Genomic DNA, 17,984 nt, shown 5'->3' with positions numbered 1-17,984 from the left:
TAATAGGGGTTAAAGTATGAAATTGCCGATTTGTACTGAAAATCTAAATTGTTTATTTTTTAAATTTTTAACAAATTTCTTTAATCAAAATAGTTGCCATTATTATCTATACATTGCTGCCATCTAATGGGAAGGTTATTAATGCCTTTGCGATAGAACTCCGACGATCTAGACTGCACAAACTGTGTGAAAGCATTTTGTACTGCCTCCTGGGAAGAAAACTTCTTGTCACGTAGATAATTGTCCAAATCACGAAAAAAATGGTAGTCCGTTGGAGCAAGGTCTGGTGAATACGGAGGATGACGAATGGTTTCTAACTGCAGTTCCTGAAGGGTCAAAATGGTTTCTCGTGCTGTGTGAGGTCTCGCGTTGTCGTGGAGCAATAATGGTGAAGATCGATTCATGCGTCGGGGCTGTTTTACTGCTAGTTTTGTCAACATGGTTCGGAGTTCGGCACAATAGACATCTGCCGTTATTGCTTGACCAGATCGGAGAAAACTATAGTGAATAACACCATGCTGAGACCACCAAACAGTTACCATTACCTTTTTATTGGTAAGTTTTGCTTTAGGACACTGTTGTGGCATTTGACCTGGGGTCAGCCATTGCATTTTTCTTTTCCGGTTATCATAAAGAATCCACTTTTCATCACATGTTACAATTCGATCCAATATTCCTTCATTTCTGTACCGGTTCAACAAGGCAACACAAGTTTCAACACGCGTTTCTTTCTGCAGATCAGTCAAATCATGAGGCACCCATTTTTCGTATTTTTTTATTTTATTGATTTGACGCAAGTGAGTCAATATTGTGGGTAAGGTAACGTTAAACCATGCCGCTAATTCCTGGGTAGTTTGACTAGGATCGGTTTCCACTATCTCTCTTAATTCATCGTTATTCACCTATGTGGGCGGTCTTCCTCGTGCCTCGTTCTTTAAGTCGAAATTTCCATCACGAAAGTGTTTAAACCAAAATCGCACGGTGCGTTCATTAGTAGACCCCTCTCCAAACGCAGCATTGATATTGCGGGCTGTTTCTGCCGCGTTAGGTCCGCGTCGGAACTCGTATTCAAAAAAATTTCGCAGTATCCATCTTTCTTGTCTAAATTGAATAACAAAAACAATTGAAAGTCGATAATAATATTCAAATGTTTCAAATTTAAAAAAAAAAAATCACATAAACCATTTGAAAAAAGTTTCATTCGAAAACCTCAAACCATGAAGATTCTATGAAAATTCAAAGAACCTATTGCAATAAAACGGCAATTTCATACTTTAACCCCATTTTCGGCTGACAATATCAAGAAGTTCCTAAAAGAAGCTCCGGATTGGCGATATTTGGCAACAAAGGTCAGTTAAAACTAAATTATTGTAATTAATTTCTTTCACTTTCGTATTTCTTTACAATATAGGTGTTTATACGTTCTTGTTATCTCTTTTCAGGTTGTATTAATATTCGGTATAAATGGTGCATGTAAACGTCAAGAGTTGGCAAACATAACAACTAATGATGTCGAGAACCATGGGCGAGTTCTTCTTGTCCAGGTCAAAAACACAAAAAATAAAATTCCAAGGTCGTTCAGAATACAGGGGCCTTTTTACGACGTAGTGAAGAAATACGAAGCGCTTCGTTCAACAAAAGCTAATTCCAACAGATTTTTTCAAAATTATCAAAATGGAAAATGCACTAACCAACCCATTGGCATTAATAAATTGGGAGCAATGCCGAAAGAAATTGCCACTTTCTTAAATTTGCCTCAAGCACATGAATACACAGGGCACAGTTTCAGAAGGTCCTCGGCTACATTGCTCGCCGATTCAGGTGTGGACTTATTGACACTAAAACGCCACGGAGGATGGCGGTCAAGCAATGTAGCCGAAGGATACATAGAAGACTCGAAAAGAAATAAAGAAGAAATTAGCTCTCGCATTACAAGGAACATAAATTTGGAGTCAAGTGTTGACTTTCAACCATTTACGAACACACACGCGTACATTCCACCATCGTCGCCGCAGCCGCAACCGCCTCCGCCGCCGCCACCGACTGTGTGGTCTCGTTTCTCCTACTTTCAGTCGAGAGTGAGAGAGAGACTGGGGAGATTGTAACTAATAATTTACTTTTTATTGTAACTAATTATTTATTTATTTATTAATTAACTTTACAACATTAAAAATGCCAACTGGCAACGTAACAATCACTTTTAAAAATTGTTCGAATTTCTATAACTGCTTTAACAAGTAATTAAAGATTTATTCGTTTAAGAAAGTCAGAGTCTTATTTATTTCCTCGCAAATATGTTATAAAACGTCGTATGACATACGTGCGCTTTGAAAATTACAGCCTCTGCTTTCTTATAGCAATATCGCCTCGGCTGTCATTTTCAACTTACCGCACTTATATCATAATGTACTATTATAGTGTTATATTTAGCGTTATATATATTTATATGTATATAAGCTATGCTGTCTTATTATAATACTATTAACTGAATCTAACCTTTCGGTAGTCACATTTCAAGTCGCAATATATAGCGATTTTTTAAACGGTTTTTATTTAAACAGATTGTCGGGTCTTAATGGTATAGCCCTGTAAATTTGGACAATGTCACTTGAATGGTGGATTAAGGCTTAGAAGCAGAGAATAGAAGACGGTTTCCTACCGTAGGTAAATACTAACTCAAGATAAAGGACACCGCTAAAACTCGAAAGTTTCGGACACCCAAGTTATTATATCAGGTACAGGGTAGAACACAGTCCTATTACCTACGACTTACTTGATGTCACATGCACTTGAAATGGTTTGAATTTCAATATAATAATTTATGCACTTTTACAAGTTTGACTTGTAACATTTCAGAATTAAAGTTGAATATCTTTGTGTTTGGTGTGAGTCATGGTCAATGATTGAGTGTATTGATTTTAACTAATAAGTAATTAGAAAGCTGCGTCATCACAAGTGAGCTCCGTAAAACGCATTGGCAGAACGGCGACTGGTTCCGAGGCGTTGGGCTCGTTTACGTACACGCTCCATGTCCGCGCTTCCAGGTCGAAGATACCTGCGAGTAAATTTTGAACAACAAAATTGAAAGAGGCGCCTCAGGTAATGCCATCTTTTATTTATCTACCCTAAACGGCTATATTCCGGGTCGGAGAATGTGCGCTTATAATAATAAAATACCCACTTATGTGAATTGTTCCGTTTATGACTTAGGTATTGACTTCAGCTACTAATGTAAAAAGAATTATTTATAATAAGTGCGAACCTATCTATAATAATGGTATCTAAGTTTGTTTGTGGTTAGATAATGCGTATCGCGTCCTTCAGCCGTTAATAATTGCGGTAATAGACAAAGAAACTGACAAATAAAAAAAAACTAAGAAATGTTTTATGAAATAATACAAAGTTAAGGATAGAGTGTAAGCTGATGACATATATTGCATTTTATATAAACTAATATATTATGCAATAAACTTATATTTGTTGTGACTTACGATGAACGACTAAATTTAGAATGCAGTACCTAGTGTTAACAACTCGCCACCTTGATAAAAGTTACAAGGTGGTACGGAAATGCTCCCAGCAATCAGAAGGTTTTTGCGTGGTTCGCGAATTGCCAGCATCGAGTACAAAACATCGCCAGTTGTTAGACGTCGTGTTTCGAATCATTACGCAGAGATGGCGCCATACGTAACCAATGTGGCTATACAATAGCGTATTTTCTCAGGTTTTTCAAGATTGGTACCGCAAATTTTAGGTTACACATTATAGTGAACGCCATTCGCATTCTCGCGGCTGCTTGCATAATCTGTATTCCTTAGCGCATTGGTTTTATACATTTGCAACAGTTTTTTTATCTGTTTTAAAGCTCTAACTAAATACAATGTCAACCCTATATACTAAATCTATGATGTCAACGTACCTATATACTAAATCTATGATGTCAACCAACGTGGGTCCACGGCTTATTTGAGGACCCAAATTTTTTAGATATCAAAATCTTTTATCTAGATCTTACCCAGGAGAGAATCGTCATGTCAGCTGTCTTAGTGGTAGGTACTTACCGACAGCAATAGTTTTAATGGTGGAATCTGGTTTTTTCTGGAAGACGGTGAATTCCTTGCCGGATGTGATGGAGAGGGCATCGGCGATATCGTTGCGCGAAGTCGGTTTGCCGTGTTGCCGCAGCAACTCAAGGCGCACTTTGCTGCTATCAATGATTGGCCCGATCACCTCCACCACTGGCAGACGCAAGTATCTGATAATCAAAAAGGGATTTCAAAAAATAAGTTGCCAGCCTAATTTTTGAGAACCGTCGACAAATTTTAGCCATTGTTGTATCGTAGGCAGATAGGAGCTCGCTTGTATTTTGTTTTAAAGATTCATTCAAATAAATTCACGGAGCAATTGATATGTAGTGTCCAGACGGATAAAAGGATGGGACCACCTATGTAGTGAGCGAGGTATCCTGATTAATTTCCTGAGAGGACGACGTAGCGTGCCGCCGAGAGTCGCTACGTCTGCGACCCCAGACGTCACTGTCTACCGCGGCAGAGTTGGGCGATAATTACTATTAATTAATGTTTGGGGAGTTCCAGGATGTCGGCTTTGAAAAGTGATTACCCAGGCGGAGAGCTTTCTTCCACTCTATCCTGCGTACGAGGTCACGGTCATTTAAACCTAAAATGATTTGGTTAGATGAAGCGCCTAACAAAAAATGAAAAGTAGTGAGTAGGTATTTGGTCGACATCGGTGTTGGCAACGTCGGTGTTGGCATCCACCGAAACAAGTGTTAGGGGACGGCTGTTCACCATCGGCTTCCAGCAGGAGAATCTCTAAAATTTCTGATTTGTTGTTTGTCCGACTAGCGGAATCCTTAATGCAGTCTTCATAATTCTTACCAGGCTTTCCCAGTATCCTCCGAAAGATGGCAGGAGGGATAAAACGCCACGTCGAGTGATGCAGCCTCTCGGACTCATAATTGAGTTAGCCGACAGGTAGTGCGTGTAAAGAACGACATAACATTTCTCCTTGCGTATCCCCACTGCTACCTCTGTACTGCCCTCGGAACGAAAAAAGGCACAACTGCTGTGTAAAGTACGCATAGTTGTGCCTTTTTTTGGTTACGAGGGCAGTGTAGGTCTAAAATAGTCTAAGCCAGTATATGTGAAAGGATGTTGATGATACGCTACCATTTCGTACTGTAAGTCCGCAGTGCGGGGAGTTAAGAGATTGGGCCTTACGGAGCCTGCATAACAGGCATTTTCTGGCGATTGATCTGACTGTGGTCATTAAACGTAGAATCCAAAACCTTTTGACGGAGTTCGTTAACTAGTTTTTTTTTTATAAAAAATAAGTGCGCATTTGACCTCCATCTCACTTGATGGAAAGTGACGATGAGGTCGAGGATGTAGCATGCACACCTAAATAATGCCTATTCACTCTCGCTTGGAAAAGGTCCAAATTATAGCGTTCAGGGAACATGTCCGCAGGCAGGGAATTCCACTCTCTAGCCGCTCGCCATATAAATGTGGAATCGAAACGCTTCGTGCGAATCCGGGGAATATCCGCAACATAGGGGTGGAACCCGAGCCCACGTCTTTTCCCACGTCTTTTTCCATTCCCATGTTCACGCAAATAGTGAGGTTAGGTATTTAATTAGGTAGGTACATAGATACTTAGGTACCTGCCAAAAATTTTCAGCATTTTCTTCCAAATGTAAAGTCTTATTTTTTTGTTGGCACTCGTTAAATCCAACTCAATGAATATAAGTTATATAGATTTACTTTCGATAAGCCTAACGCCCTGTGACCGACTACCTTCCTGCTCCATCAAGAGACCCTTATCACTATGTGCCTACGACCTACTAATCGAGACCAATTCAACGAGTCGGAACTCAGTGGGTTTATGTTTAATAAGGCTGAGGTCTTTTGTCCACCTTTCTGCTCCATTATTAGACCCAAGTCGCCATCTGTAAGCCTACTACCTACTCGTCGAGACCAATCCAACAAATCCAAATTCGGTAGACCTACGTTTAATAAGGCTGAGTTCCTGTCTCCACCTTTCTGCTGCATCATCAGACCCTATTCACCTATACTTATACAACAAATTAACGAAACAGTAGCCATATCCATCTCCTTACTGAACTGCGGTCTATGTGGTCTGTGGAAGAAACTATCCCTGAACTGCGAATTTAAGTGTCAACATTACAAGAAACCACCCCTAGATAGTTTCTTTACCAACAATATGTCGGAGGCCTACAGGACGGTGAAATCAGAATTAAAATTTGACAAGAAACGATCTTGGCACTTGGTGTAACGCTCTGGTGTCCGAAACGAAAAACGAAAAGAAACGAAATTGATATATCTTCGTGCTCAAAGCTAGTACAAATTGTTTCAGCGATTGGGTTAGCTAAGACAGAAAATCGTGCGATAACTAGACAAAATTAAGAGTTGCTACAGTAGGGGAGAGCGGGACTGAACGTTCCGATTTTCAAATAAGTTGAAGTTTTATATTGAAAATGAAAATCAAATCCTGATTTTCAACATATGGAAATATTGAATAAATGTTTATCGCTTTTTGTAAGTGTAGTCAATTCTACTAATATCTCAATAGTCTTTTTCTTTTCATAGAGGCAAATTTTTGACAAATTTCGGAGCGGAACGTTCAGCTCCGCTTTGGGGCGCGTTGTTTCGCCTTTGAGGTAAATTGTTCTGCTTAAATTACGACAGGGTAACAATGGTTTTCTTAAATAAAACCACTTTTAGATTATATTTATTATATTTCGTTATAATTGTATATATGTAATGTTTATATTATGCACAACTAACTTAAAAAAACAACTACATTCTTATTCATCAGTAATATTGTTCAAAGCTCATGAAGAAAAATGGTCATAGAATTTTAAGTATGATTGCAGGTCATTTGGTGAAGTTGTTCCTAGAAACAACCAGCCCTTTGAGGAAGGAACTTATAGCCCCAAATTACGTTTTTATACGAAGACTGATATACCGGCAAAGTAATAGAATCAATGAAAAAAATACTCAAACAATAAGATTCTTTACTAATATCACTACAATTTAGAAAAGTTACGTATGAATTGGCCCATAATAAACAAAAACAGACTAAAAAATTTAAACAAGAAAAAATGTACTTACGTGATGTTTTGACAGCTCCGCGCACATAGTCACACTTCCGTCGTCGCTGGAGTAACTGAAATGGCTGCCGGCAATGCGCATTATCTGACGCTTTAACGACGTGCTTCACATGTATTGCTATATGTTTTTCTTGCAAAGTTATTGCTGTGAGGACAATTTACCCCGGGAACTACCAGTCCCGGTCTCCCCTAAGAAAAAATAATCACTGACTATTTTATTTTGTCACAAATATCAATTCTGTTTTTACCTATTTCTTCAAAAATGTTTGTTGCCCTGCCTAGATACGAGGTTTATGCATTCACAGTAAAAACCATGAAAACGATGACACAAATACGATTAAATTTTTTTGAATATGTAAATTCAATCCTCCATCGAAAATTAGACGGTCTCGCTACTGGTATACTCTGAATTTATATGACCGCTTTTAGTCAGGTACGAAAATTCGATAACAGCTTCAATTAGGTGAGTTGACTTATCCAACTACTCTACGAACACAGAAACAACTATTATACACATTATACAATTAGTTCCTTTTCAATCGTTGTTGATGGCTTAAACAGCTCCATTAAAGAAGGTGGCTGCAGGAAAATCAGCAATTAGACTATGACACAATCAAAATCAAGCGCAAAATATTGGAACGAATTTTGTTCTAGGTACCTACTGATCGCCTAGTCAAGGTTTGTAATGTATGTAAATTTGTAACTGTTGCGGTAAGGTAATTTTTGTGCGTGATGAGGAGCGGAATGATAGTCGTGAAGATGCAGTCTTGAGCAATATATGCACATACTTATGTACTCAATTTAATTTATGGTCATGGGTACATCATTCGTTTTTTAAAATGTGGCGTATCTTATAACTTGCAATACACTCCCGTTATAAAAATATTTTTATGATATTATTATTTTGTTTATTATTTTGTCTCCATCGCGATCACCCCTTGACTAATACATTGTATAAATGCAAGTAAAACAAGCGGTCGTTTATCGCTCATAACGCAGCAGTGCAACCAGTTACTGTGTCCGGTTGCCGGAAATCGTTTAATATCAATTGTATGAATATAGAATATTCGCTTCTAGTTGCCGGTTGCTTGTATCCAACACAAGACACATTTGCGCAGCGCCGTATCCATTACGTTTGTGTGGAGATGTATAAATACCTACATACCTATACAACATATTCTCCCTCCAGTGACAGCTACAAATACTGTAAATACTACAAGCTATTAATAGTATAACAGGTAAATGTAGAAATATTTCTTATAATTAATAACGGGACGTTTACGTAACAATCTCGTTGGTTGGAACGAGTGCTGCACTGTGCAAACGTGGTGCGAACTCTCTGCTTGGCCACATCCCGGACACTCCATACGACAGTCGAAAGTTATTTACCTACTACTACTACATACAGCCAAGCGCTATCTGCACACGCGCAAATGTGTGCGTGAAGTGGCAGGGTTACCTATCACATTCTCGTATCTATTACATGGTGAGCGCGGCGACTTAGCGAAAATTCTAACGCGAATCAGTTATCTAAAATTCTATTAATAGAATCCTAATAGTTACACATACATATTTATTAGGTAATAATTAATAATTAATAGGTATATAATCTGTATTAAATCAATTTGTAAAAACAATAACCGAATGAGTTTCAGACATAAGCTTTTTTTTACTTACTTCGTTTCACCTATCGGAAAACGAAAGGAACTCGTCTCTTTATCCCGTTTAGATGACCATAAACAGCCGTACAGAGCATTATTCACGACCATTATAAATAGTAACTTACAATTATGTCATATATTGTCGTACAAGTTTCGTAATGAATAAATGAAAAATATATTCAAATATCAAAGCCGTCTTAGCGCGAAAAAGCTCTCCGACAGGCTTTTTTATCGTTCAGTCAATGTGACCGTCGTTGTGCGGGGCATGGTGCGGTATCTAAAGCTAGGGAGGGACGGAGTGTCCGTTCTCGTTACTTTTTGTTCTCTGACTTGGCTTATTGATTTATTATTTGTATCATGGTCGCCATCGTCGTCGTAACCAAGGTGCGTCTGTTCTGCTGCGTCTCCTTCCACGGCGCATGACGCATCATTGAGGGTGAGCGCATGGTATTCTCGCTTTAGTCTAATCGTCGTTGTAATGGAAGTATAAGGCTCATACATCTCGCCTCTTCTCCCTCTAGTCGAACCGAGTAACTACGTCAGATAACGATGTATCAACATCGTTATTACTGTTGTGACGTGACTTGCAACAATGGAATTATAACAGCTGTGGCAGCACCCTTTTTTTCTATATCTATGGACAGCACTGTTGAATATGACGGCGACAGAAGTGACGGCGATTATGGCGACGATTATAACAGCAACTGTGGCGGTGTAACATTCGACTTCTGTAGGTAGGTACGAACTTCTTTGCTCATTGTCAAGCAGACTGTCACATGTTCCTTTGTATAATATCAGTTTACGAACGAAAAACTACAGTTTCGTGCATTGATTCGTGCAAATACAAAAAGTCTTCGTTCACTACTGGTATCGTACAAAACATAATTACATTACTCAGTTTTTTCCAGCTCTATTCACTCGAGGATAGGCGTCTTTTATCAGATATGAAGTTTCTATTTGACGTAGTGAACTCTGCGTTGGATTGTCCTGAGTTGACCGCTTGCATTGATCTATGTGCATGCTGCAAGATGTATGCGCTCCTTGCACACGGGCTCAGCCCGTTCAAATTACGCGAAATACTCTGTTTTGCATAGAATTGTGCGTACTACGAGGACAAATTTAAAGACGTTGATATTTTCTTTATGAACCGATAGATTATTCAGAATTGTAAACCAAATTTAAAAGCTGTAAAGTTTGCAAATAAATAAATAAATGTTACTTTCGCAACTTTATACGAACCACCGGTTTCGTAAGAGGCCGAAGGGTTGATTTTTGTGTCTTCACACACTCTAAATTAATACAGTCTTTTAGATACCTACATGGCTTTTCCTAATCTCTTAACAATAATGCCTTTTACCTACTGATAATTGTTTTTGCTTACAGGTTTTTTATACAACATTGTCGTTTTCGAAAAAAATGTTTTATTTCTCCGTTCCGAGCTTTGTGTGCGTGCCATAGACATATAACTGGATAGACGCCGCAAGTACAGCAATTTGTATAAAAACCCAGCGTGTCACGTTTTTTGTACCCACTATGACGTCACAAGAGCTATTTAGTGATAGAAACATCCTTTCGCTCGCTCTAAATCGATTGATTGAACGGAATACGCGTAAACATGCGTATTCCATTTAATTAATCGATTCTAAATAGAATAATTTTTGTTCAAGTATTTGTTGATTACAAGTAGTCGTAATATTAATATAGTACAAAAAATACTAGAATAAGATAGATAAGTCCTTTGTTTTACTTGTCTTTAAAAAATGTTGATTGATTAAAAAATTAAAGTCATAATTTTTTTAACTTTTGACTTCAAATATTAAAATTATTATCCTTCCAATAAAATGAGCTTATTAATATAACATGTTTTTGTAATAGAAGATCTTATCGATTACCTTAAATAATAAAAAGTCACGTCAATATATGAACTTGCGACTGCCTTAATTAATTTTACTAGATGGTTTTCTGTTGGTAATTGATCAAATTGATGAATTGCAAGACAAATGAAAATGTTACTGCCTACAACATATGGTAAAATCTTATTAATCAGAAGAGGTTTGCTTAATCACGGCCTCGTGTGAAATTTTTGTGATTTGTTTATTAATTCTCGGATTTCTGGCTCTGCTACATCTTAGGTGGGATAAACTAGACCACCTTCGTCCTCGAAAGCAACGAACTCATACGTATGACCAACTACGGGTTTTTGTCTTTACAAGAACCTGGAGTTGGTCACTAATTGGTCAGTCTGTCAGACGGCGCACTGTTAATTCTTTGCATTATATATATTTTTTGTATTAATCGTACTACATAATTATATATTTTAAGTTAAAACAAAAGAGTTATAGAATATTTTCATAATATTGCTAAGGTCATAATAGTTTTCGTCCCTTTGTTTTCAATATCGATCAGAATAGAGAACAGTGTTGCCTAATGTATACATCCCTAAATGTTAAATTTGGCCAAATAAATGTACAAGCGGCCATACCACGAAACCGAATGCTTTATACAAAAGTGCGTTCGTATCAAGTAAAAGGCGCAATGTATTACAAATCATGAGGCATACCTACACTCGGTTGCATATTAGTTTTCTCGAAATTTATATAAAACCAAAATAATTGTTTTTAAAATAAATTATGCATCTTCTGATTACAAAATTACTTACCCGTGGAAGGAAATGTCCCTGTTTGCCCGTTTACCCACAGTTATGGTGCTTTTGCTGTTCATCGTGGCACAGTTATGCATTTTTTTGTGTTTTCGACTGGTGTTTATCGGTATAACAGTCGAGCGCGTTCTGAAGTGTAGCAGCGGCAACTAAATGAATTTCACTTACTTTGGGCACGCGAAGTACGTACATTTGCGGCGTCTATCTAGATATATGTCTGTGGTGCGTGCACTGCACACACAACATGCACACTTTTCACGTCAATGGTTAAGGCGGGTGAAAGGCTTTTTGTTGAAATAGCTTTTTATTCATTGGTATTAATGGAGATTGTAAAAGTAACAGAATATCACATATTACAACACCTGTTTATCACCCAGCCAGCAAAGGCCAGGCAGAAAATTATGTTAAGGCGTACACGCCGAAGGGTGTTAAATCCTGCCTAATATCGTGTAGGCACATCAAAAAAAGTTAATATTGCATAAATATTTACTTTATCGATTGTCGTTATTCCATTCATAATACGAAACGGTATTTATTCACCATCACTTGTCTTCGGTCGTAAACTTAGGAAGCGGCTAGTTTAATCCAAAGTCGTCGTCACCTTTATCACGCGCCGTTCTGTATAAAATCACTCTTTGTGCATGCACATTTCTTGAAATTATCTTTTTTGTTAAATTTTTTACACATAATTTATGTTATGTATCCAGATTTGCACATAACACACATACCTAAAACGTCAGGTCAATGCACTTGCATTCACGTACCCCGGAACGCGCGCCCCGTGCATTACAACGTGACCGATGCAAAACTCGTCATTTTAATTATAATTATGAGACACTTTTCGGCCCAACGTTCCTAACATCAGACGTAGACTAAATTCCTTTAGTTAAGATGTTTTTTGTATAAGTACTTTTAGACATAACGTACCTAACTTCAGCGTTCTCAAAATTATTTACTTTAAGAAATACCTTTGTGGAAATTTAATATAGTTATTCATCATATTTTCTCGTTTTTTACTTCATCTCCACTGCGGCCACCCTATACAATTGGCGCAGTCTTGGCGTTGTAGAGTACTGACTCTACAACTCCAAGACTGTAGTTGATTTAGATAAGTAGTGAATTAGACAAGTAGTTGATCCATTTTAATCTCGCTGCTGTTTGACTTTGTTGTTCTATGTATCCCGTTTCGCTTTGATGTGAGCTCTCCATGTTAATCTTTATCCAGAAACACTTACAGGTGCTTGCCAGTATTAAAAGTAAGATGTGGTTGTTCATTTTTATTTCTGGGCAGTGCAAAAGTTATCAAGGCCAGTGTACCACGCTCTAAAGTCACGCCCGCGCCGCGCCGCCGCCGATTTTCCACGCCGCTGCCGCCAATGAACATGATCGGCGTTAAATCGGCATTAATGATTGTTCTTTGTTAGTTATTTACTGTATTTCTATACATTGTTTCCGTATAATTAAAATCAAGTACGGAACGTTTATGTACATCCATTTCACATCGATCACGTCGCCGCCGCCTAGCGTAAATAAAAGCCTCCGCGACGCCTCTGACGATTTTGCAATCGGCGCACATTTCCAGTGTCGACACAATAAAATGAAAATTATAGTTTTATAAATGACTCTTGAAATTTCGATTGGTAAAACCATTTTGAGGGAGGCGGACCGAAATTCCGCAAATAATAGAGTCCTTTAAGAATCTGTTAGCACCACTCCCTCCTTGAAGATCTTGCGTGTTTCCTACGAGGGGGCCATTTCGCTTCGTTTTGCCAGCAAGGCGTCAACGTCAAGGCACAATACCAGAAAGACATGTTGAAAGCGGTGGTTAAACCGTTAAGTGATAGACTATTTGCTGGCAAATGGTGGGTTTTCCAACTGGACTGCACCGTCCCACAAAGCTAAATCTTCCGCTCCCTGCATCAAACGCTGCTGGCTGGGGACTAGTTTGTCAGGCTTCATTCGCAGCGAAGATTGGCCTCCCCGTCGAGCCCTAATTTGAATCCTTTGGATTAATATTTATGGACTGAATTGGAGCTAAGGGTATACAGAAAGTCTCAACCAAATTTGGATTCCTCTCAAGCGAGCCCTTGTCAAGGAATCGAAACGGATTCCTATTGAAAAGTTGCGTGCCGCCATAAATAAACGAATGGCCAGCACGTTTAAAGGCCTGTATTGAAAATAAGGGAGGTCATTTTTAATAACCTATCTTTATTTTTATCTCTGAATGCAGGAGGTGGCCCGATTTTAAATTAATTTAAACAATAAACGAATATTTCAAATATTCCCAAAAATACTTGAGTTTTGCTTTGTTTCAAAACTTAGAACACACGAGACACTTAGAGAACACGATAATCTATTTACTCGTATTTAGAATTTGCTGATCTATAATTCGAGCGGCACTGGTTAAGTAAGTTAGTAAGTAAAGAGTAAGTTATAATAAAGAGTTATTGCTCAATTCCCCTACAAATTAGAACTAATTGTGTTGAGTCTCACCTTATATGCTAATTGACGTCGCGTTAGCTTAACAGATAAGCCGTGATTTTTATAACCCGGCATTGAGGTTTTTTAGTTTTTTAAGTTTGTTTGGATATTAATTTTTTGTAGATTGACTTCTATTGTATTATATTGATTGAGTTGACGTATAATTATTGTTCCTTGATTCACTAAGCACCTAAGACTATTTAGTGGCGCGGTGCTGTTGTCTTGTTATTGAAAATAGTCTTACAAGTTGCAGTGCACCAAAGCTTCCTCGTTGAATGTCTTTTCATGCAGTAACGAACTGTCTCCAACGAGGTTGGGCGCCACTTCGATGTTGCGCAGCTGGTGTTTTCCGGCGGCGTTCGTCCAAAACATGTTTACGGAGAAGCCGTTGGCCACGCCAAGACCCTTGTCCAGCAAGCAGCGGTCGGCTTCATTCATATTCCTCGCCGCAAGCAGGGCGCGCGTCATGAACGTGCGGGCTGGCAATGATAAAAACCTTGTTCGAGTATTTTTGTTAGTAAGTTGTATAGAGATGTGGTAACACTTACGTGTGTGTCCCGGCTTGAGTGCTTTGGGACTAAGCGTGTTGATAGTGAACACCTGGCCGTGCTCGTTGAAGCTCATAGTGTATCCAGGCAATTGGCCGGCGTAGCACAGCGACGTGAAGTGCTCCTCCACGGCCTGCGCGCAAAATCGGTCATATCCGATAAGCCGGCTGCTAAATTATTTTTTTGTTTTTTTTTATTTTTTTATTTCATAACAAGGAGTAAGAATGCTCTAAATTTTAAAATTATTTGAAGATAGTTTTACCATGTTCAAAAATAAGTGCAAAATCCTGTTTTTGAATAAAGTAGTAGATGAAGTTTGAAGAGATTCTGATTACACCATAGATATAGGAAATTACACTAACCCCATTTGCCCGATCTTCCGGAGTGGGTGTAACGTGCGCCGATATAAAGTAGAAATGGTTTAGCGTCTCTGCGAATGCGTCTTCCGTGTGACCTAGAATCGCCTGTAATTGAAATCACTAATATGTATTCATTTATGTAAATTTTTACCGAGTCTAGTAGGCTTACCATATATATAACCTTATATTTACTTATAAGAACATTAGTCTCGAGTCTCGAAAATGCCAGAAAAACGTTGAAACTTGTGAAATTGGATGAAAGCCCATGCCGCGAAATAGCGTCAGTGTGCATTATGGAAATGCACGGAAGCTCAATCGTGTTATCCAACGTTTTGGCAAAGAGCCGCTAGCCGTGTCTATGCATATTAGGACTATCATCACTGCGTCTACCAACACTATGTGGTGCGGAGCATTCATACGCATGTTCGCTATTAGTACAAAAGCATTCAGTTGAATTTGTTATTGCATCCACATAAACAAATATAGGACAAACAAACAGAACAGAAGCAACGTGCAACATGTGGCCTTGTTACTAGGCCGTAAATTCAAACATTGTAAACACAGTGGCAGTAATAATGACAATACTGACGTTTCCAGGGCGATTGATGCCGACATCGCTGCACCCGCCCGTGTCCTCGCGCGGGAGCCAGTTCTCGTTGATTGTTCCAATTATGTCGTCCATATGCAACAGGAACAACTGTCGTGCATAAATACAACAGTAACAGTCATACTAAACAAGGTTGGTTGGTACACTTTGTACCTACATAAATCTATGCAATTGATAAAAGTCGTTGTTGGTTGTACGTAAGTCAGTGGAAACATGAAGAAATAACTAATCACAACAACAATAAGGTACTATGTCTATAATATAGTAATACATCAATAGATAACACTAACTTTAATAAACACTAACAGTATTATTTGAAATATTTCTCCATTCCTTAAGTTGAAATTCTGATATTGTTCGGTAATTGGTATCAGTTTTACAGTTCCGCAAAGCGAAACTACGAACTAATTCGTGCAGCTTCCTTTCATTAAACCGGCGGCGGCAGCGCGTAGAGAAGTTGACATATCTTTCTCAAATTTGTAATTAAGTATACTTGCGGATTATGTATGCATATTTGTGTTTCAAGTGTTTTTTTAAATTCGATGTTGTATAAATACGTAGAATAATCATAATTTTATTTAAGATTTATTTATATGAATGTCATAATTTATAAAATATTTATTAGCAAATAAAATATAATCAATATAAAATTAATTGGTAAATTACTAATTAAAAAGAAGAACCAACACAAAAAACAACGAAGTGTCGATTACAGTGTCAAAATGTCGAAAAAATCCAATACAAAAATGTATATAAAACACAGAGGAATTCGTAAGAGCTGCTGATTCGACCTGTAACTCAGTCAGAGCATCGCCCTGGTTGGACGCATAGATATAGAAAAAAAGGGGAGATATGGTATAGGGGCGTGGTTCGTGTCGCCTCGATATGGTCATTTTGACACGCCTACAAACATCGCCACAATGACATGGCGAATGTTGTACATACAAGATCTCTCGTAAAACGTGAAAATGCCAAGTTGTAGCGATGCACCTTGTAAAAATTGGAGTGAAAAATTTTTACTGAAGTGTTTGAATTTCTTACTATGATTTTTGTAATTAAAGTCCCTAAAATATCGAAGCAAAAAGCATTCACGTTAAATTGATTTCTTTTATTTTATTATTATTATTATTACTAAACATTTTATTTCGAGTAACTTTAACACAACTCATATTTCGGACAACCGTTTCAATTTCATGTCAATTTGGATGTTGCTGTTGCTTGAAGAAAAATTTATGTGATTTAGATATTTAAGATATTTAAATTCCATTATACTGGTAATTAAACGTAGAGTATTTTTAAATTTTTCCAATGAGTTCTAAATAAAAGAAGGTTGGATTGAAGCTGCAGGAAAATCGAAAGATTGGTTTTGTTATTACTATTTCTGACTTTGTTTCAATTTCCATAGCAAATGCATTTACAAAATAAATAAAATAAAATCGGCTTTATTTTACTTGTGCATGCAAAATAAATTAGAAACAATTCTAGAAAATTACATAAATCCTTCATTTAAAAAAACAACATAACTTAATTTACTAAATTCGTTGATGGTTCGAGTTTACTCTCGTCAGTGACAGCTTCACCAACCCGTGGTAACGTATAATGGAAAACTGACACTGGCGACGCCATATTTTTTATATTATTCTTATAAAACTGACACTGGTCCAAGCCTAGTGGCCGCCATTAAGAAAATAATAATAATTTATATTACAGTCAATTCGGGTAACTTTGAACATTTTTTGCGTTTTTCTAATAATTTCAAATTTAACTATGTTTCTTAACAATTACTTTATTAATTGAATAGTGTTCTTTAAAGCCCTTTCGTTCTTATAGAAGGAATTTAGTAATTATTCAAAAAAACTGTTCTAGATTTGCTCCAAAAGTCACATTCAAAGTTGCCTTGAATTTTGGGTAACTTTGAATAAGATTAGCCTTCGATATGGAAACCGTATATTTTCTAGATATTTTACAGTTTGTGTAAGATTATACGACATATTCATGTTTTTTAGATGTGAATCTGTCCAAATATTCCTGACAGTGCGTTCAAAAACAACATTTGACTTGGTATTGCCATAATAAAACGAGACGAACTAATTTAGTTGAAATGAAAAACTTGTTTTTTTTAGATTTTTTAATTAATGCGAATAAAAATGAAAATTTTCTGTTTAATAATAAATTCTACGTTTATTTAGCTATCAAGCGAGATCAAAATGAATCACCTATAACAATTATTTTAGGCAAAGTAAATACATAACAAAAATCTGTTCACTCCGCTCCTTGAATAAAATGTCGTCATCAATATAAATACGGCCGCCTTTTCTAGATAGCTGTTGCTCTTTTATAATATTCACAATATCGGCTTTATTAACTTGACATGTCTCAACGTTAGAGGGCCAAGACCAACCTCCTAAAAAGCATTTTTGGAGCACTGAGACAGTAATTTCCAAAGGAGTAACTTTTAGAACTCTCCCTGGAAACAGACTACCCTCTTCTCTAAAAACACAGTCAAACACATTCAA

At 37.4% G+C, this 17,984-nt stretch overlaps 1 protein-coding gene across 1 annotated transcript; it reads right to left on the bottom strand.

The window, feature by feature from the left end:
* Positions 1–2,226: 2,226 nt before the first annotated feature.
* LOC113238996 lies at positions 2,227–15,823 on the bottom strand. The gene is made up of 6 exons (XM_026475865.1): positions 15,451–15,823; positions 14,865–14,966; positions 14,503–14,635; positions 14,199–14,433; positions 4,062–4,255; positions 2,227–3,055 (listed from the first exon to the last, which is right to left on the bottom strand). Exons 1-6 carry the CDS (start codon positions 15,541–15,543, stop codon positions 2,934–2,936), a joined length of 879 nt encoding a protein of 292 aa, XP_026331650.1. The 5' UTR covers positions 15,544–15,823; the 3' UTR covers positions 2,227–2,933.
* Positions 15,824–17,984: the final 2,161 nt, after the last annotated feature.

Source organism: Hyposmocoma kahamanoa, unplaced genomic scaffold (assembly GCF_003589595.1).
Source record: "Hyposmocoma kahamanoa isolate Upper Pololo Valley unplaced genomic scaffold, ASM358959v1 99031, whole genome shotgun sequence".
NCBI classification, from domain to species: domain Eukaryota; kingdom Metazoa; phylum Arthropoda; class Insecta; order Lepidoptera; family Cosmopterigidae; genus Hyposmocoma; species Hyposmocoma kahamanoa.
This window is presented reverse-complemented; position numbering and strand designations above follow the sequence as displayed.